Genomic DNA, 22,088 nt, shown 5'->3' with positions numbered 1-22,088 from the left:
GTTAATATTCACAATTACAGCGGCTACAATTCAGGATACAGCATCACCAGCGCTGCCCAGAGCCAGTTTATACTGAAATTAAGTTCTTTACACCAAGTAAATGGTTGTCCACAACCACTGGCTAGTGTACATATGAACTAAAATTTCTAGATTTTGGGGAGAAACAAATGCTGCTCCAATCATCTGCTCTGTTTCTTCTGTTCAATTCATGCTTAGAAACCTTTCATGTTACTCTTGGTTTTGTCAGTTTGCTTGCCTGTGGGGGTTTGGGCCTGCTGACCCTGCCCACTGGAAGAGGCCGCCTGCTGTGCTGCTTTCTGCTTTAACATTGTCCAATCAAATGTGTAGTCATACTGATGGTTCAGGGTCCTGAAAAGAATGCGGAATAGCTGCCTCAGGTACATGTAATCTGGAGCTTCCTCAAAGTGCAAACCACGACAATAATTTAAGTACATGGCAAATTCGGCAGGAAAGCCTTTACATAAAACTTCAACAGGAGTGGACATCTTTTTTTCACTAATCTTTTCATATTTTTGTTTCTTTGTTGCAGCCTTTAGTCCTTGCCATGGCAGGCTTGTTCTATTAAAATACATCAAAACATATCCTAATGATTCCATGTCATCTCGGCGACTCTGCTCAATACCAAGATGTGCATTGATGCTAGCATATCGGGCAGTGCCAGTAAGATTTTTATCTTCTCTGTATGGTATGTGTTGTCGTGTCCTGTTGTCTCTGTACTTTTTGGCCAAACCAAAATCAATAAGGAATAACTTATTACAGTGACGCCCAATACCCATTAGGAAGTTATCGGGTTTAATGTCTCTGTGTATAAAATTCTTTGTATGCACATATTCAATTCTACTGATCATCTGGTCAGCTAACATAAGTACAGTTTTCATTGTGAATCTTCTTGAACAAAAATTGAAGAGGTCTTCAAGACTGGGTCCAAGAAGATCCATGACTAGCACATTGTAATCTTTTTCTTGACCATACCACCGTATGTGCGGGATACCGACCCCGCCTTGGAGGATCTTATAGAGCTTGCTCTCGTACAGCAGCTGCGGATGCCGGGCCTTCTGCGACTCCAGCTTCACGGCCACTTCCTCGCCATTGGTGATGTTGATGGCCCGGTAGACGTCCCCGAAGGATCCGGACCCGATCTTGCGGACCAGTTTGTATTTCCCTCCGACAATGAATTCGGCCTTGGAGCCGCTGCTGCTCGCCATGGTGAGAAACGAAGATGGAGGGCTGGGGCCAAGCCCCAACACCTACGAGGGGAGGACGGGGGCCCAGGGGCTGGTCCACGGAGCAAGGCTGCGGAGGAGGGCGGACGAAACGGAGGGGGGGGGAAAAACACCCCCCAGACCCGAAGGCCCTTCGTCGGCGTCACAGGGCACACAGTCGGCCCAGGACCACCTGACCACTGCCACTCAAGTCAGGGTTCTTTTTCTGCCAGGCCGCAGCTTCTGGGATGGTTCTCGCAGTTCACTAGACGGGGCCACTTGCTTCTGAGCGGCTGCCGCTGCTTCGCTTTCGCGGCGACTCGTCGCAGTATGGAAAAGGCGCGTTGTGTGAGGGCGGCACTACCGCTGCCACCACTGCCGCCAGCTCCCGCCCGGATGAAGCCTGTCACTCCGCCGCCGCCGCCGCCATCTTGTTCTTCCGGCTCCAACCAACACAAAATGCCCCCAGTCTCCGGGAGCCGCTTCTTCACGGCGCAGAGAACTCTGGGAAAGATCTCTTCGGGCGCTAGTCCTACAGCGTCCGCGACTGACCGCGAGGGCGGAACCCAATAGTTTTAAGATATTTAAAGCATGTAACAGGAATGCATAAATTTTATCATCAAGATAAAATATACTGGAAGAATGTGGTTTTCAGTTGTTTTTATTTTACTTAAAGTACATGAAGAAATACGGAAGAAAATTTTGAATCTTTAGTACGTATCAGAATAAGAGATTTGGTACACTCTGTAGTTTATCTTGAAACCAATTGAGAGCTATCATAAGTTGTTAAGTAGGGTAGTGACAAAATAGAACCATGAACTCTTAATTTGAATTTCAGTTTTGAAACTTTGCCAGCTGGATTAGTTAGAAGAACTTTATCAGCATGTTACTGCTACAATACTGTTACAATTCCAACTTATAAAAATAGATGTCAAGATTAGAAAATTTGCATGAGTCTGGTGCCAGTTAGGTGTTTAATTGTTCAATGTGTGAGTGGTATCATGATTATTATAAGATTATTATTATTATTATCATTGACATATAGCATCAGTTGAGTTGAAAAAAGAAGATAGAAAAACAAATTGGATGTATGTAATTTGTACCAAGAAAATATTGCCAAATTCTTAAAAACTGGTAATAAGTGGAGTGAACTTGGGCTATTTCAAAGTAAATAAACGGATCTTCCACCAGTGACTTGCCACTTCTAATTACAAAGCTCTGTTATCTAACTTTCTGGAAACATCCTTGAACATCTTTGTGGGAGCCACTCAGCTCAATAAAGACCCTGTGATACTTTTTCTTTTTTTTTTTCCCCCTTCACTGTCCTTGTAAGAGTAAAATGTTTATTCCAGCTTGATGCTTTTATAGGAGTTATTGATGTAAACTATTCTCTTTGTTAGATGGATGGGGAGGAGATTGAAACTGTCAACTTGTTTCAAACATTTTCAACTTGTTTGGATCCACAATTAACATCCTTGGTACCAGAAGTCAGGAAATAAGGAGATGCATTGCACTGGGAAAATCTGCAGTTAGGAACCTTTCCAAATTATTGAGGAGTAGTGATGTCAGTTTGAGGACTAAGGTGCATCTGATTAAAGCTATTGTCTTTCTGATTGCTAGCTATGCTTCTGAGACCTGGATAATGAATAAGGGTGACAGAAAAAGAATTGACACCTTTGAGCTGTGGTGTTGGAGAAGAGCACTGAATACTCCATGGACAGCCAAGAGAACGAACAGATTTTCTTGGAGATGGTGCAGCCTGAGTGCTCTTTGAAAGCAAAAATGTTGAAGCTTTGTCTCACATGCTTTGGGTTTGTTGCTAGAATGTACTGTTCCTCAGAGAAGGGCATGATGGGAACGGTGGAGGGTCAGTAAAGGAGAGAAACCTCTCAACTAAGGTGGATTAATATGGTGATTGATGCAATAGCCTGTTGTGTGTCAGGAAGTGTGAGGATGGCAAAGGATAGAACAGAGGGTTCAGATCTTTTGTTCATAGGGTCACTATGAGTTGTGCTCGACTTGATGGCACATAACAACTGAAGTAAAGGAGTACCATGTGTGGTCAGCCTCAGTTCCCTCAGTTAATCATTGTTACATTCTCCCCCCCCCCTTCCCCTGTATCATTTGCCAGTTTGTTTGTTTTTCTTTCTTTCCTTTTTTTAAAAACAATTTTACATTGATTTACCTATAAAGTTTGTATACATTGCCCCTTACATTGGATCCCCCAGCTACCCAACTCACCCCCCTTTTACTCACAAAACTGTGTGACCCAGTAATTACTCCTCCAGCCATCCCCACCCCTATGCTCCCGCCTCTTAGATCCTCATACATGTTTTACTAGTTATCTATTTCTACAATAAAGTCTCATACAGTATTTGTCCTTAGGGGACTGAATTAGTTCAGCTAGCATAATAATCTCCAATCCTCCCCCCGCCCCCAAGTTAAGTAGTAGTATACAAAAACTTTGCTCCTGCATGCTGTGTAGTATTCTATCATGTGACTATATGATAATATCTCAATCCATTCTATTGTGGTTGGACATTTGGGTTGTTTCCATGTTCTTGCAATAATGCTGCTATGAACATAGGCTTCATCTGTGCCTCAGTTCTCATTCTCTCGGTATATTCCAAGTAGTGGAATAGCTGGGTCATATAGAATTTCTATGTTCAGATTTTGAGGAAGCATTAAACTGCCTACAGAGTGCTTGTACCATTTTTCAATCCCACCAACAGTGTATAAAAATTCCTATCTTGCTACATCCTCTGCAACATTTATTACCTACTCTCCTGTTAAGTTTGTCATTGCTGCTGGGATGAGATGGTATCCCACTGCGGTTTTGATTTGCCTTTCTCTTATTGCCAATGATTTTGAGCATTTCTTCATTTGTCTGTGAGCCATCCAAATATTTTCCTCTGTGGAAAGTCTTTCCATGTCTTTTCTCCATTTTATAATTATGTTATTAATTTTTCTCTTGTGGAAGCCCTTTAGGATTCTGTTAAGTTTTGATATAAGACCTTTGTCTGAAATGGTATTGTGAAATTATTTTTACACAATCAGTATGTTTTGTTTTCATTCTACTGGAAAAAAATTTTATGCACACAGGGATTTAGTCTTTAGAAGATACCCTTCATCAATTTTATCTTCTCCTGAGCATTTCTGGTTGTGTTTGACAGTCTATTTATACCAAAGACTAGGCTGCCTAAGCTTGATCTCAGTTTCTGTCTGGTGAACTTTATGGTTTTGGCCTTTAGTTCCAGATCTCTGATCCACCTTGAGTTGATTTTTTTTATAGTGTGAGATGTGAATTCTGTTTCAGCTTTCTGAAGGTTGTGTTGTTGTTGTTGTCATGTGCCATCAAGTTGCTTGCAAATCATAGTGACCCTATGTACAACAGTCCTAAACCCTGCTCTATCCAGTGCCCATCTTATTGTCTCTGACACACCTACCCCATTGACCCAGTCACTGAATCAATCCATCTCATTGAGGGTCTTCCACTGTTGTGCTATCCTCCACCCTCCCAAGCATGATGTCTACCTCCAAGGACTGTAACATGCCCAAAGTATGTCAGATGAATCCTTACCTCTAAGGAACATCCTGGTTTCACCCTCACTAGGTTGAACCTGTCTGTTTTCCTAGTAATCCATGGTATATTTAATACTCTTCTCCAGCACCACAGCTCAAGGGCATCAATTCTTTTTCTATAATCTCTAGTCGGTGTCCAGCTCTCTAATGCATAGCAAGTGATTGCAAAGACCACGGCCTGAATCAGGTGCACCATCATCTCCAAACTGACATCGTTGCTCTTCAGTACTCTGGAGAGGTCCCTAACAGCTGACTTTCTCAATGCAATTTGTCTCTTGATTTCCTGACTGCTGGTACCATGAGTATTGATTGTGAAGGCAAGCAAACTAAAGCTATTAACAATCTCAATCTCTTTACCATCCATCATGATGCTGCCAATTGGCCCAGTGGTAAAAAGATTTGTTTTCCTGATTTTGAGCTTCAATCCATATTGAAGGCTACAGTCATTGACCTTCTGCCACAAAATCTTCAGGTCTTCTTCAGTTTTAGCAAGTAGAGTTGTTTCATCTGCATAATGCAGATTGTTGACTAGCCTTCTTCCAATTCTGATGCTGTGTTCCTCCTCATAGAGCCCAGTCTCCTGAATGATCTGTTTTGCATTTAGATTTAAAAAGTATGGACATAAGACACATCCCTAGTGTACACCCTTACCTATTTTGAATCATGCAGTGTTCCTTTGCTGTTTTCTGAAGACTACCTCCTTGTCCAAGTATAGGTTTTGCATAAACACAATCAAGTGCTTTGGGATTCCTATTCTCAGAGTTAACCACAGTTTGTTGTGATGCACACAGTCAAATACCTTTGCATAGTCAATAAAACACAGACATTCTTCTGGTACTCTCTGCTTTCAGCCAAGATCTGTCTAACATTAGTTATAATACCCTAGGACCATGACCCCTTCTATACCCAGCATGTACATCTGGCAGTTCTCTGTTGATGTGCTGTTCTAGTCATTTTACGACAATTTTCAATAATTACTTGCATGTGATATTAATGATATTGTTTGATAATTTCTACACTCTGTTGGATCACCCTCTTTTGGAATGGAACAAGTATGGATCTCTTCCAGTCTTCCAGGTGGTTGTCCTCCAGATTTTCTTGGCAGTTCAATTTTGCCAGCACCATTTGCTGAAAAGGTTTTCATTGCCCCATTTGGTAGGTTTTATTTTCTTGTCAAATATCAGTTGATCTGGTTTCTCAATCCTATTAGATTGGTCTGTGTGCCTGTTGTTGTTGCAGTACCATGCTGTTTTGGTTACTAGCACTGTGTACTAAGTTTTGAGGTCAGGGAGTTCTATGCCTTCCACTTCATTTTTTGTTTTTCAGAAGCGCTTTGCTTATTTTGAGTCCTTTCCTCTTCAAATAAACTTGACAATTTCCCTTTCAATCTCCTTGAAAAATGAATTTGGTATCTTTATTGGGATTGCATTGAACATGTAGATTGCTTTTGATAGGATTGTCATTTTCACAATATTGAGTCTTCCTATCCATGGACAGGGGACATTATTCCATTTCTTTAGATCTTTTACAGAAATGTTCTATAGTTTTCTTTGTACAGGTCTTTTGTGTCTCTAATTAGATTCAGTCTCTTTTCTAAGTTTTCTTTGTTACTGTAGAGGATCTTGATCTTATATCCTGTCATTCTACTAAACTGTTCTTCTACAGTTAGACTGTTTTTTGTTGAGTCCTTGTGGTTTTCTGTGTACACTATTATATAATCTTCATATAGCAACAGTTTAACCAGCTTTTTGTCAGACTGAATGCCTTTTATTTCCTTCTCTTATTGTGTTGCCTCAGCAAGTACTTCCAATACAATATTGAATAGAAGTGGCAGAAATAGGCATCCTTGGCTCTTGGTTTGTACACACACACACACACACACACACGTATATTTCACTGTTTTGAGGGAATTCCCTTCTACTTAAATTTTTATGAGGGTCTTTATCAAGAAGGGGTGTTGCCTGTTCTTCAAAATACCTGGGAAATTTTGTTGTTTCTTTTCTTTTTTTTATTTTTTCTACTAGTTTATTTACAGAATTTGGATACAAATTTGAACAAATTTTTTCAATTTCCCTCACCCCCCCCCCATCAAATTGTGCAACCCAATGATTAATCCCTCCTTCCCCTGCTCATCCACATCCCTCTGCTTCCAGTCTCTCCCACTCCTCCTGGATTCTTATTTTCATTCTACAATAATAGTTTTTTACAATATTTATCCTTATAGAACTGAGTTAGTTCACTCAGTATAATGCTCTCCAGTGCCTCCCAAGTTAGGTAATAATTTACAAATTTATTGCTCCTGCGTACTGCATAATAGTCCATTGTGTGGATGTACCATAATTTCTCAATACATTCATTTGTGGTTGGACTTTCTGGCTTTTTCCATGCTCTTGCAATGGTGAATAATGCTGCTATGAACACTGGTGTACTAGTACGTCTTCCACAATTTTCTCAGTGACTTCCTTGTCACTCCCATGTTCTGGAATTTCAATCATATGTATATTGTTCCTTTTGATGTCATCCCACTTGATTCTAATGTTTTCTTTATTTTCTTTATATCTCAATTCTGATATTTCTTCTAGTATGCTTCTAGTGGGGCTCTTGTCTTCCAAATCATTGATTCTATGTTCCATTTCTTCAGTTCTAGTATTTTCATTCCAACAGCGTGTTGGATACTTCTGCAATTTCGATCTTAATATTCTGGATTGAATTTCGTGCTTCTCTGTTATTTCCAGTACTATGTTGCTGCACCCTCTCTATCTTATGATGACTTTTTAAAGTTTTTGTACCTCTTTATCTACACTATCAATTCTTTCTTCCATCTTTTGCATTTTCTTCCATAGCTGCTCAAGTTTCTCCTCATCAATATATTTCTTATGGAACACTGTCTCTGGGGTATTTGCTCTCTTAATGGCTTCCGTTATTTTTTCCATCATTTGCATCTTCTTCTGTATCTGTTCAAACAAGTCCACATCAACATATTTCTTTTGGTTTTCTCTATTTGGGGTATTGTATCTGCTTTTTTAGGAGAAGGGTTATTTTGGGGTTTTTTTCATGATTGCTGATGCCAACTGCTGCTTTCTTGACATCATGTGAGTCTTTTCTTATTAGATGTTAGCTGATTTTAGCTAGATAATGTCACAGGGTATGGTGATGTTTTATAAAGGACCTGTGTATTGGTGCTCCATTCTTGTCTTCCCAAAGCAGGATGACAATGTTGACCCCAAGAAACCACGGCTCCACCCAACCTTTTCCTCTTGACTGAAATGCCACATGATGTAGCGATGTAGCTAACCAGCAGTGTTCAAGGCCAAAGCACCAGTTTTTTTCTACTCTGAGACAGTTTAGTGGCAAATAATTTACTTCATTCTTGTACCAGTTGCAGGTGATGTCTTGGAAGAATTTTGGTGATCTCCTATATTTTTTTAGTTAGTTAATGAGTTAAGTTAGTGGGTGTATCACTCACTAACTTGCAAATGGAAGCAGGTCAAAATGACAGACACAAGACAGAGGAAAGGCATGTGTGTTGATCCATACACGGGAGGCGGGCTGGTCTCTGCAGCCCCCTCCCCTTCACTGGAGCTGCTGCTGCAAATGAAAAGAGGTCAACCTGTGATACTTTTTCAGTACCTCATACCCTCAGCAACATATACGGTTTTTTCCCAAAAAAAAAACCAAACATGAAGCCAAACATATATATATGAAAATTGAAAAATATATTCCTCTTGTTGCATATGTCAGGAAGCAATGATTTTATGCAAGTATAACTCAACTCCATCTATTACCTTATCAATTTATTAACACCGTGCTCTAACTTGATTCTAAATGAGGTTGCATCTTGTTGGTATAGTAGTTACTATTTTGAGTCTCTGATTTCTGAAGACTCTGAAGGCTTTCTGTTTATAGGATACTATTTACTACTCTCTCTTTCATGACATTGTTCTGTGATTAAAAACCTGAAATCCCTAGGCTATTTTTCATAAAACTAATTTCTGCCTCTTCTATCAAACTTCTAAAATATCCAAATTGGTAGATTTCCTCTTGATAGTTGCTGTTCAATTGAGTATAACTCTTGGGATCATATGAAAAACATATCTGAACCTTGTCCTATCCTGAGCCATTTTTCAGTATCTCTAACACACTTGGAATCATTACTGCAGTCACCTTGTCAAGCCATCTTATTGATGGTCCTCCTTTCTTTTGCTGTCCCTTGACCTTCCCAAACATGATACTACTACATAGACTCTCCTGGAAACATGCCCAAAGTATATGACACAAAGTTTCATCATCGTTGCCTCTGAAGATCACTCAAGCTACACATTTTCCGAGACATTTGTTTGTTATTTTGGCAGTTTATGATATATTTAGTACTCTTCTCCAACACCAGACCTCCAAGACCTTAGTGTCAAGTCAATACCGTCCCAAAGTTTTGACCTACCATAGAAATCCATGATTTCTGTTATAAACAGTTCCTCCTTGATTCATTTCCCTAGCGCCTCTGTGTCAGTGATTTGCTAGAAGGTCTCCCAGAGACTCAGACCTATCAGGGGAATGATTCATGTGATCATATGTATGCAGGCTGGTTTTGCAGAAACTGGTGAGAGGTCCAGACCCTGTAGACTGTCAATTGTGGCACAGGTGGATGACAACTGTGGGTGATACAGGCTGGTGGCATGAGGACTGGTGAGCAATGGACCAGACTGGATGCAGCTGGATGCTCTGTCCTGTGCCGATCGCACTGTCTCTGACACTCCCATCCTGATTATCCCAGTCACTGAATCAATCCACTTCATAGAGGGCCTTCCCCTCCTGTGCTGTCCCTTCACCCTTCCAAGCATGATGTCCTTCTCCAAGGATCAGCCTCTCCTCACAACATGTCCAAAGTATGTTAGACCAAGCCTCAGAATCCTTGCCTCCAAGGAGCCACCCGGTTTAACCCTTTCCAGGATGAATCTGTTTGTTTTCTTAGCAGTCCATGGTATTCTCAATACTCTTCTCCAGCACCACAGCTCAAAGGCATCAATTCTCCTTCTATCCTCCTTGGTCATTGTCCAACTCTCTGATGCATAACAAGTGATTGTGAAGACCATGGTCTGTATCAAACGCACCTTAGTCTCCAGAGTGGACACCATTGCTTTTCAGGACTTTGGAGAGGTTCCTAACAGCAGACTTTCCCATGGCAATGCGCCTTTTAATTTCCTGGCTATTGGTGCCAAGAGTGTTGATGGTGGAGCCAAGCAAACTAAAGCTGTGTACAATCTCAATCTTTTCCTCATCCATCCTGATGCTGCCAATTGGTCCAGTGGTGGGAATCTTTGTCTTCTTGACATTGAGCCTCAATCCATATTGAAGGCTGCGGTCCTTGACACTCTGCAGCAGGTGCTTAAGGTCCTTTCAGTTTCAGCAAGCAGGGTTGTGTCATCTGCATAACATAGATTGTTGATAAATCGTCCACCAATCTTGACCCCACATTTCTCCTCATAGAGCCCAGCCTCCCGGATACTCTGTTCTGCATATAGGTTGAAAAGGTATGGAGATAGGATTGCATCCCTAGCGTACACCCTTCCCAATTTTGAACCATGCAGTGTTCCCTTGCTCTGTTCTGACGACTGCCTTCTGGTCCAAGTATAGGTTTTGCATTAGCACAATCAAGTGTTCTGGGATTCCCATTTTTCTCAGAGTCAGCCACAGTAAACCTTAGATACTCATAAAAAGCATCAATTCTTCTATTGCCTTCTCTATTCATTGTCTAGCTCTCAGATACATAATAGGTGATTAAAAAGACCGTTACCTGAATCAGGAATACGTTAGTCTTCAAACTGACATCATTTCTCTTCAGTAATTTGGAGAGGTCCCCAACAGCAGACTTGCCCAGGCAATACATCTCTTGATCTCCTGACTGCTGGTACCAAGAATGTTGATTGTGGATCCAAGTAAGATGAAATTGTTGACAATTTCAATCTTTTCTCCATCTATCATGTTGTTGTTTATTGGTTCAGTGGTGAAGTTTCCTTTGGAAAGCTATAATGGGTTTTTAAAAGCCCATATGTTCTACTTCATTTGGGAATTTTCAGATACATCTTCTCTTGAAAAATGAAGTAAAAAATCCAAATTAATTTTCTAAGGGGTGGTGGTGTCATTTTATTTGTTTGTTTTGTGGGGTTTTTTTTAATTTCTCTACATATTTCTAATTCTTTTGATTCATCAAGTTCTGCATTAACTAACTTAGGATATTGTGGTCAAGACACAGTGATCTATGAAAGAGAGAAATGTAATGATTATTATATCAGTCATGAGTCTTTTAATTGCTTGTGATAAAACTCTATCCTTTTTTTTCAAAACAGGAAAATATTTTAATTTTAAAACTAACTGGGGGATGAGGAAGGGCAGGGCTGTACCGAGGGGCCAGGAACCTGATTCTTCAGATGGTGGTTCTGTCCCTGGTGCCACCCTGGAGGACAAGGGAAGATCGGTCCCCAAGTAGGGGAAGGGACCAGAGTGTTATAAAATGACAATATAAATAGATTTCTAGAAAAGAGGAGGCTGTTGAGCAGTAGTCATTTTCTGCAGAGGCAAGGGGTAGGCAGGAAGCTTGACCCCTGGCCCTCATCCATCCCGAGACAGTGTGTGGGGTGACGGGAAAAGGCCACTCGTCAGACATTCATGGTCGACCCCTCATGGCTCGGAGGGTAGGGGGCTGCCTACTAAGGAAGATGTGAGACAGCCACCAGCGGGGTCAACCATACCTGCTCTCACATACGCACACACGCACACGCACACATGCACACCTCTTTCATGGTGTTCTCTTCATCCCAGCAGTCCCTGCAGATTTCCAGTGATGGAGGGGCCACCAGGAACTCGAGGGAAGCTGGGCCAGGATCGAGGGAGGCATTCTGGGAGCCATACTTGCTTCCACAAGCCCCTGTGTTTTCTTTAAAAAAAGTCTACACCGGAGTTCAGTAGTAGGGTCCTGTGCCCCACAGGAGGGTGGCACCCTATAGAGTGTCTCCCAGGGTGGGAGGAATCAGGCCAGCCCCCTAAGGGCCTCTGGTGGGGGAGGATGGCCCAAGGGGCTCTTTGGTTCAGGGACAGGAGCCAGGCCTCATCTGGTGTGGTTCTGACGCATGGGGGGCACGATGCAGGAGGGCGGCCCTACCTTGGTCAGGAACGGGTGCTTTAGCAGCTCGGCTGCCTTGGCACGCTGGGCAGGGTCCCGCACCAGCAAGCGGTCCAGAAAACCCTTCAGGGAAGGCGACACCTTGTGCAGGTTCTTTAGCCGAGGTGGCAGGTTGTCCCGGATCATCTTCATGGCTTTGAGGGGTGGCTCATTGAAGTACGGGGGTTCCCCGTCTACCATCTCAATCACCATGACTCCCAGAGACCAGATGTCCACCTCTGGTCTATAGGGAAGGCGGGAGATGAGCTCAGGAGCCATCCAGTAGGGCGTGCCCACCAGCGACTTCCTCCGTGGCACCTCCTTGCTTACCTGAGCACAGAACCCAAAGTCTGACAGCTTCACCCGACCGTCATGGGTCAGCAGGATGGAGTCGCTCTTGATGTCTCGGTGGATGACACCCTGGGCGTGGAGCACAGACAAGGCCTGTAGCACGGCCAGGCACACAGCTGCGATCTGTTCTTCATTCATCCTGGTGTGGGTAACGATGTCAGTGAGGGCACCTCCTTCCAGGAACTCCATCACCACCCAGAGCTCGTCGCCCACCAGGTAACTGTTGTACATCTCCACCCTGTTCTCATGCTGGTAATCCCGCATGATAACCACCTCGTTGAAGAGCAGCTCGCGTCTTTGCTGCTTGCGCAGGTCCATCTTCTTAACGGCCACCAGCTTCCCTGAGCTGCGCACAATGGCGATGCACACAATGCCCGTGGAGCCCTCCCCGATCTTGATGAAGTTGTCCAGGTAGGAGCGGGGATCACCAGGGTCCACCACCAACTGCAAGGCGGCCCTGAACTGCTCATGGGACACCCGCTGGGGCTCCCGCTGTGGTGAGCGAGGGCCAGGGGGACCCAGGGTGTCAGGGATGGTGGGAGCGGTGGGGACAGCAGAGCCACAGGGCCCAGCTGGGGCTCGGAGGTATGAGAACCCAGCACACCTGGATTAGGAGTGCCTCGGGCTTGGGTGAGCGGCCTAGTGGAGGAGGACTGGGAGGTAGCTCGGCCCCCTGTTGATGGCCCATTGGGGGCCCTGCTGTGAGGTTCCTCCTGGGGAGCACGGGATGTGTGATCGATGTTGGCCCATGGACACGTGTTAAAGGGCAGGCCAGCTGCCACTTTTGCCCCGCTGACATCAGGCCCAGAGAGGGGCGTTTGTCCCGGGAGGACTCCTGGGGCCCCCCTGGGCTCTCCCTGGAAGTCTTGGGCCTCTTCTCTGGCCCCACCCGCCGCCTGTCACTGCTGTCGCCACCTGCCTCTCTGCGGGCAGCAACCTGGCCCTGGGCGCCTGCCTTCTCTGGGCCTCAAAACTCTATCTTAAACTAGTTACTTTCATGTCAATTCTGACTATGTGTGCAGAGAACTGCTTCATAGGATTTTTATGTCTGAGACTTATCTAAGGAATCTCTTGTATACTTGCAAGCTCACTGTTTTAGTTTGTCGGTAAGTGCAGGTTTCTGCTCAGACTAACTTAACAAAACAGATTTCGTTATCATGTTGTTGCTTTTACATATCATAGTGACTCTGAAAAACAGCTCTGGACGTTGCCCTATCCTGATCCAATCTGACAATCTCTGATACACCTAACCCCATTGCCACATTCCCTATGTCAATCCATCTTAGCCAGGGTTTTCCTCTCTCCCACTGGCCTTGTACCCTTCCAAGAATGATGATGTTTTCCATGTTGATCCTTCCTGATAACATGCCCAAAGTGTATGAGATGGAGTTTTGGTTTTTTGTCTGTTTGTTTGGTTTTTGTGAGATAGAGTTTTAAAATCCTTACCTTCAATGGGCAACTGATTTCACCCTCTCCAGACAAACAAAAAGTTCATAGGTTCAAGTAACAGTGAGTCCCAAGTCCTCATGTATTACCTCCTCTTTGTCTTTCTCTCTTGTTCTCCTTCTCTTAGACATGACATGACAAATAACTGTAACCTGTGGGACTTACATAATACTGGCTTATCAACCCCACAGAAAGAAAACAAATGTCTCAATAATTCTAAATATAATTACCAAGGATAATTATTTTTGAAATAAGCACTATAGCCAGGGGGCTTGGGGAATATCTAATTAGTTAAGCATAGGGCAAATATCTTCTTCTGCACCTAGGAAATGACATTATGCATGTTCAAATCATGTGTAATGAGTTTTTCTCAGGAATCAATGGGATTTGTCAACCAATATGACAAAAAATGTAGGGCAGACAAAATCACAGACCTTTTTATAGATTTTCAAGATGATAATGTTCTCTACAGAAACTACTGTGAAGTGTGAAATTTAAAACTTCAAATGCCAACATGTAAAAGACAAAACTGTATTAATGGCATACCTTGAAATGATCTAGCATCTGTATGTCTCAACATAGTTTCTTTAAAATGAAAATAAAATACATTCTTAGTTGGGTGTTGGGGAATTAAATCAGTCTATCACAGTATCTGGCATATAGTAGATGCTTAACAAATGGAAGCTAGTATTAGTAGTCATATATTTCCTCCACAAGAACACCATTCTTCTTCAGAAATTCTCCCAATATCTTCCTCATTCAGTCTGAGATCAATAGAACAGGGATTTCCAGGGACAAAGCTATTACCTACCACAGAAATGCTCTCCAAGGATTTGCTGAGTGAATGAGTAACTTACTTTATCTCTTTCTCTAAATCTTAGTTCATTGAGGAGATGATCTATATTAGATTCATTCTTTTATTTTCCAGAATCTCCAGCTCAGATCTTGGAAAAATAACTATTTTTTAAATTGATGGTTGAAATCTAAAGTATGAACAATTACCTAAGTTCTCTATTTTCACTTCTCAAAGATCAATATAATAATTACTGAGTAGCCATAACTACAATCATAATCACCATTCCTTGGATTTTAAGCATTGTAGTCATAGTAAAATAAATGGTACAAATAACATCTCTCTGTGTTCAATCAAAAACACATGCAAACTGAAGTATAAAGCATAGGAAGTGGAATTTATATTGCAAAAATATAAAGATTGTTCCACTTTTAAATCCCAGACAATGAATAGTAATTGCACATATTTAATATAACACTTCTGAAGTCTGAGTATATTGTTGAATGGTCAATAACATGTTCCTTTACCATACAGGATTGATATCATCAACTTTTTAATGACCTCCTAGATTCCATCAGAAAGTTTAATAAATTCCAAATTAGTGAGACTTTTATGAAAGTCATTAGCACACTTGTTCACCAAAGAACTGTATACCATTTCCTGGGACTTTTAACTATTTTAATGAGGAATCAGTTACAAGGAGGCTTGTATCCTAAACTTGAATGAAAATGTAATAGAGCAAAGATCCATTTAGATATCACTTGAGTCATTCCTTAAGCATTTGCATATTCAATAAGTATGAAGAAATAAGGAAGTTAAAACTCATTTTCACCAAACACTAATGGGAGTGTGCACTTGAACATAATTTGACCTCATGTTAGAGAATTTCCTAATGGAAAACTATGATCTCCTACCTTTAAAAATTAAATGACCCTTGGGAAACTTAATAGAAAGAAGGTTCACCCCATTTTGCAAACATCAAATCATCCATTCAAAACAGCATCTTGATGTACTAGTATATAAATAAAAAACATCTGTAGCATGTTGGACTTAAAACACACAGTAATTTGAAAGTAAAATGGAAAGTTTTGTTAAAATGTGTGCTTTATTTCAAAGAATCAAAACTATTAAACACATTTTTATGCCTTTCTAAAATCTAATTTAGTTATTTGAAACAGAACTCAAATAAATTTTACTTTCTTCTTGAAATGACATTGCATAGATCTTTCCAGCAAATAGTCTTCACCTTCAGTTTACTGACCGAGAGTGGATGTATGAATAAGCTTTAGAAAGTCCCTGAAATGCCTAATTTTATATGCCAAGTTTTGAGTGTATATGTATACATACCTTTATCTAGAGATGGATTTCTTAACCTTGGATGTAGTACCAGTTTGGGCTAGATCTTTCTTTACTAGGGAAGAAGTGGAGCCCATTCTATACCCTGTTACAACTAGATGCCAGTAGCATAACCTCACTCTTTTTAATTGTGATTTGAATGAAAGTTTATAAAATGGACTGTTTTTTTCATTCAATACTTCATATATATGTTATAACAATTACAATAGAATGCCTGAAAAGCCCCTTATTTTACATTATCTTTCCCCTCACCTATCTTAAAAATTATCCACTTTTACTCCCCTCTCTCTGTCTAGTAACCGTTCAAGAATGAGTTTATCTGTGCCTTTATTGTTGTTAGTTTCAAGTGCCATCTAATGGACTGTAATTTTCCAAACAACAGATCAAAACTTTGCCCTATTCTGTGCCATCATCACAATATCCATCTTGCTCAAGCCCATTGTTGGAATCATTGTGTGAGTTCATCTTGTTCAAGCCCACTGTTGCAGTCATTGTGTGAATTCATCTTGTTGAGGGTCTACCTCTATTTCAGTGATAATTAAGGTTTCCCAGCATGTTGTGTTTTTCCAAACATTAAAACCTTCTAACAACATGCCCAATTATGTGAGTTGAAATTTCCCAATGCTTGCCTCTAATGAATATGTTGGTTGCACTTTGAAGGTAGATTTGTGTATTTTTTTTAGTGGTTGTTGTTATTATGTGCCATTGAGTTGCTTGTGACTTTTAGTGACCCTTATGTACAATAGTCCTGAACTCTGCCCTTGTTACCCCAGTTAGTATGTCAATCTATCACATCCAAGGTCTCCCTCTTCTGCACTGTCTCTCCACCCTCCCAAGCATGATGTCCTTCTCTAATGACTGGCCCCTCCTGGCAACATGCCAATGTATGTGAGATAGAGCTTTAATATTCTTGCCTCCAAGGAGCAGTTTTGTTTCACCCTCTCCAGGACAGACCTATTAGCTCTCTTGGCATTCTATGGTCTGTTTAATACTCTTTTCCAGCACCACAACTCAAAGGCATTAATTTTTCTCTCATCAGAGACATTGTCCAGCTCTCTGATGCATAAGAAGTAATTGAGAAGACCATGGCTTGGATCAGGCACACCCTAGTTTCTAGACTGACAACCTTGGTCTTCAACACTCTGGAGAGGTCTCTGACAGCAGATTTCCCCAGTGCAATTTGTCTTTTGATTTCCTAACTGGTGCTAAGACTGTTGACTATGGAACCAAGCAACCAGAAATTCTTAACAACCTCAATTTCTTCTCCATCTATCATGGTACTGCCAATTGTCCCAATGGCGAGAATCTTTATTTTCTTGATATTGAGATTCAATCTATATACATTGAAGACTGCAGTCCTTAACCTTCTGAAACAAATGCCTCAGGTCCTCCTCAGTTTCAGCAAGCAAGGTTGTGTCATCTATATGATGCAGGTTGTTGATGAGTCTCCCTCCAATTTTGAGATGACATTCCTCTTCATAAAGGTCTATAGTAAATTCAACACTCTGCTAGCACCACAGTTCAAAGAAACAGGTTCATCTTAACTTATTTTTATTTGTTATCTAACTTTCAGATTCACAAGAAAAATGGAAAAATCCCATGACTTTCCTTTCCCTTGATAACAGTGGTGTTATTCAGTGGTAGGCCTTTAGTGGCTGCCTTATTTTATTCAACACAATGACCTATACATTTATCCATGTCATGTGATGTTTGGTGAATTTCTGATTGTTTTTAGTATTCCATTGTGTGAATCTACCAAGTTTCTTTAACCACTTTTCTCTTGATGGACACTTGGGTTGTTTCTCTTTGTTATTATAAAAACATGTTGTTGTTAGGTACCATTTAGTCAAGCACAACTCATAGTGATGTTATAAGCAACATATCTGAACCCTGTCCTATCCTGTGCCAATCTCTGAGATACTCAAACCCTTTGCTGCAGTCACTGTCTCAACCCATCTGGCTGAGGATCTCTCTCTCTTTTGCTGACTCTTTACCTTTCAAAGGATGATGTCCCTCTCTAAGAATAGCCTCTCCAATAAACATGCCCCAAGTATGTGAGATGAAATTTTATCATCTTTGCCTCCAAAGAGTACTCTGGTTGCACCTTCCCCAAGACATATATGTTTGTTCTTTTGCTAGTCCATGGACTATTCAATACTGTTTTCCAATACCATATCAAGGCATCAATTCTTCTTCCATCATCCTTATTCAATATCCAGCTCTAAGATGCATAGCAAGTGATAGAAAAGACCATGGCCTGAATAAGGTGCACCTTAGTCTTTAAACAGACATCATTGCTCCTAAATAATTTTGAGAGATTCCAGACTATAGAATTTCCCATTGCAATGCATATCCTGATCTCCTTACTGCTGATACCATACCAAGTGTATTAATTGTGGATCCAAATAAGAAGAAATCACTGACAGTTTCAATCTTTTCTCCATCTATCATGATATTGCCTCTCAGTCTAGTGAGAATTTTCATTTTCTTGACATTGAGATACAATCTATACTGAAGTCTGTATTTTTTTTATCTTCTGCAGCAAGCATTTTATGCCTTCCTCATTTCCAAGAGGCAAGGTTATGTCAACTGTATAATGTAGGTTATTGATGAGTTTTCCTCCAACCCTGCTGCTATATTCTTCCTCATAGAGTCTAGCTTCTCAGATAATTTCCTCAGCATATAGATTTAATATATATGGATAATGTATACAATCCTGACACTCATCTTTATTAATTTTAAACCATGTAGTGTTACTTTACTCTGTTTGCATAACAGCCTTTTGATCTAGGTTGACAAAATATGTAATCAAGATACATTAATGATAATTGGTGATTGGAAGGCAAAGGTTGGAAACAATGAAGAAGTAATTTAGTCAGTATGGACTTGGTGACAGAAATGAGACCAGAAACAAAATCATAAAATCTTGTATGCCCAATATTTATTTATTGAAAATACCTTATTTGGAAAATACAAGTGATGACTTTACATATGAACCTCACTGGATAGATTACATAGGAATCAGATTGTCTACATCTGGACAAGGAATCACTGGAGAAACTTACTATCAACAGTCAAAACCAGATCAGGTGCTAACTGTGGGACAGACCATCAATTACTCATGTGCAAATTCAAATTGAGGTTAAAAAAATTAAAATAAGTCAATGAGAACCAAAATATTTTCTTGAGTCTATTCCAACTGAATTTTAAAATTAAATTCAAAATAGGCTTGAAGTATTTAACACAAATAAGAAAAGGCCAAAATGATTTGAAGGCTGATATCAAAGATGTCATCCATGAAGAGTGCAAAACGTCACTGCAAAGACAGGAGAAAGAAGCACAATGAATATTAGAAGAGACCCTGAAAATTGCACCAGAGTACTGAGAAGTCAAAACAAAGGAAATGTATGTTGATGTAAAATAAACAGAAGATTTCAAAGGACTTCTTGAGAAAACAAAGCAATGTATTTAACAGAATGTGAAAATATTCTGAATTTCACAGAGAGCTAGAATTTGGAGAATAGAAAGGGAAGAACTCACTTGGAACTTCTCAAGCTAAAAGAACTAAAAAAAGCTATTCCTTGAAAAGAAACATCATCATGCTTCAAAAGGTGGAGAATCAGTGAGGGAGAAGAAGATGCTCAATGAGATGGATTAACGCAGTGACTGTGGCAATGGTCTTTGAGCATGTCAAAGATGAGGATGATGAGTAGGATAAGACAGGGTTCAGATCTGTTACTCATGGGGTGATTGTGAACCATTCTCAAACTTATGACATTTAACAACAACAACACAAAGACAAATGAGGTTTTGACTCAAACAATATGAATGAACTTGAAAAAATATGTTCAGTGATGTAATTCAGACAAAAAAGTGTAAAATATACATTATCTCATTTAAATAACTATAATAGGCAAATGTACATATCCTATCTCCTATCTTTTCAATCTATATGCAGAACAGATTATCCAGGAGGCTGGGCTCTATGAGGAGAAGTGTGGCTTCAGGATTGGAGGCAGACTTCTCAACAATCTGTGTTATGCAGATGATACAACCCTGCTTGCTGAAACTGAGGAGGACCTGAAGTGCTTGCTGCAGAGGGTCAAGGACTGCAGCCTTCAATATGGATTGAAGCGCAACATCAGGAAAACAAATATTCTCACCACTGGGCCAATTAGCAGCATCATGATAGAGGGTGAAGAGATTGAGACTTTTGACAGCTTTAGTTTGCTTGGCTCTACAGTCAACACTCTTAGTACCAGTAGCCAGGAAATTCAAAGATGAATTGCATTGGGAAAGTCTGCTGTCAGAGACCTCTCCAAAGTACTGAAGAACAATGATGTCAGTCTGGAGACTAAGGTGCACCTGATATAGTCCATGGTCTTTGTCATTGCTTGCTTTACTTCACAGAGTTGGATAATAACTAGGGAAAGTAGAAGGAGAGTTGTTGCCTTTGAGCTTTGGTGCTGGAGAAGAGTATTGAATGTACCCTGCACTGCCAAGAAAACAAACAGGTTTGTCCTCGAGGGGATGAAGACAGACTGCTCCTTGGAGGCAAGGATTCTGAATCTTCATCTGACATACTTTGGACATGTTGCAAGGAGGGACCAGTTCTTGGAGAGGGATGTCAAGTTTGGGAGGGTGGAGGGGCAGTGCAGGTGTAGAAGACCCTCAATGAGATGGATTGATTCCATCACTGGTGTGTCAGAGACAATGAGATTGACAAAGGATAGAGCAGGGTTTAGGGCTGTTGTACAAGTGACTCGACAATACATAATAACAACAACAACAGCATAAAGATAAACATTATGAGTGGTTACGACAGATTAATTTGAAAATGGGACTGAATTTTTGTTAAGGGAGTTGCTGCTGTTATTGTTGCTGTTTGTTGCCAGCAACTGTTTGTCAACAATACATTTCAAAATCACCAATTCTTTCAAATTCCTTCTTCCTGTTAAAAGTGGTGATCAAAATTGGAAATGAATTAGTGGTAATGGTTAGACAACATGGTGATAATAATTAACATCAATGAATTGTGCCTATGTAAATTGTTGAAACAGCAAATGTTTTGTTAAGTGCATTTCATCACAATAAATTTTTTAAAACACCTCCTGACTGCCAAATGTTTCCTGCTGTTTTTAGGTGGTAGAGAGTCAACTACCATTCGAAGTGATGCGATGTACAACAGATCAGAACCTTGCCCTATCATGCACCAACATCCCTATTCTCACCATGCTCGAGCCAATTGTTGAAGTCCCTGTGTAAGTTCATAGTCTCAAAAAGTTTAATATAGGTTTACCATATTATCAGCAATTCTACTCACAAATATACTTGCAAAAAGTATTGAAACTGTACAGCACTGTTCATTGCATTATTATTCACAAAAGTAAAAAGATAAACACTCAAGGGTTTGCAAGACTAAGATAAAGGTGGTATACACATATAATGTTCCCTAGAGAATCACTAATCCAGATAATAGGTTCTAGCTTTCATCAAGAAGGTTAAGAACATTTACTTTTGTCTATAGAGCAGGAATACTAGTCACCTACCTATGGGGCCATAAGGATAACCGTGCTTGCCTCTCTTTGGGATTTCCCTCATTTTCGTATAAAGATGGAATTCTTTTAATCATGTGCCAAACTGAGTGACTAGTGGTCCAATCATTGCCCTTCCTCATGAGAAGTGCAATCATCTAAAGATCTGTTTTCTAAAGAATCTTTTACTCAGATTTCCGATCAAATTGCTTGAGAAAAGAGGATCTTGAAAATCTGCTACATCTATTGATATCAAAGATCCTGCCTCATTCACCTTGTTTTTTCCCCTATTAACTGCTTCTGACAGAAAACAGTGTTCAGAAAGCCATTGTTGTTTTCTTTTTATGTGCCATCAAATTGACTCTGACTCATAGTGACCCTATGCATAAAATCTCTGAACCATGCTCTGTTCTGAGCCAGTCTCACTGACTCCAACACATCTACCCTCATTACCCCAGTCACTGTATCAGTCAATCTTATCGGGGTCTTCCTCTCTTGCACTGTCCCTCCACTCTTCCAAGCATGATGTCTTCCTCCAAGAACTGGTCCATTCTGGCCACCTTGCATCTAAGGAGTAGCTTTGTTTCACCCTGTCCAGGACAGACCCATGATCTCCAGCACCACAACTCAAAGGCAACAAATCTTCT

General features: G+C 40.8%; 1 protein-coding gene and 1 pseudogene across 1 annotated transcript; both read right to left on the bottom strand.

Annotated features, from left to right (window-relative positions):
* Positions 1–212: 212 nt before the first annotated feature.
* LOC102856595 (casein kinase I isoform alpha-like) lies at positions 213–1,226 on the bottom strand. Its single transcript, XM_006888179.1, has one exon. It carries the CDS (start codon positions 1,224–1,226, stop codon positions 213–215), a length of 1,014 nt encoding a protein of 337 aa, XP_006888241.1.
* Positions 1,227–11,907: 10,681 nt separating this feature from the next.
* On the bottom strand, positions 11,908–21,508 carry LOC102856321 (annotated as a pseudogene).
* Positions 21,509–22,088: the final 580 nt, after the last annotated feature.

This window comes from Elephantulus edwardii, unplaced genomic scaffold, assembly GCF_000299155.1.
Source record: "Elephantulus edwardii isolate Elephantulus edwardi_28Jun2011 unplaced genomic scaffold, EleEdw1.0 scaffold00065, whole genome shotgun sequence".
NCBI lineage: Eukaryota > Metazoa > Chordata > Mammalia > Macroscelidea > Macroscelididae > Elephantulus > Elephantulus edwardii.
The sequence above is the reverse complement of the archived record's forward strand: the minus strand, read 5'-3'. Positions and strand labels throughout refer to the sequence as shown.

Bases quoted from the DNA above. Each gene is read 5' to 3' on its own strand.
- LOC102856595 (XM_006888179.1), bottom strand. From the start codon at position 1,226: ATGGCGAGCAGCAGCGGCTCCAAGGCCGAATTCATTGTCGGAGGGAAA.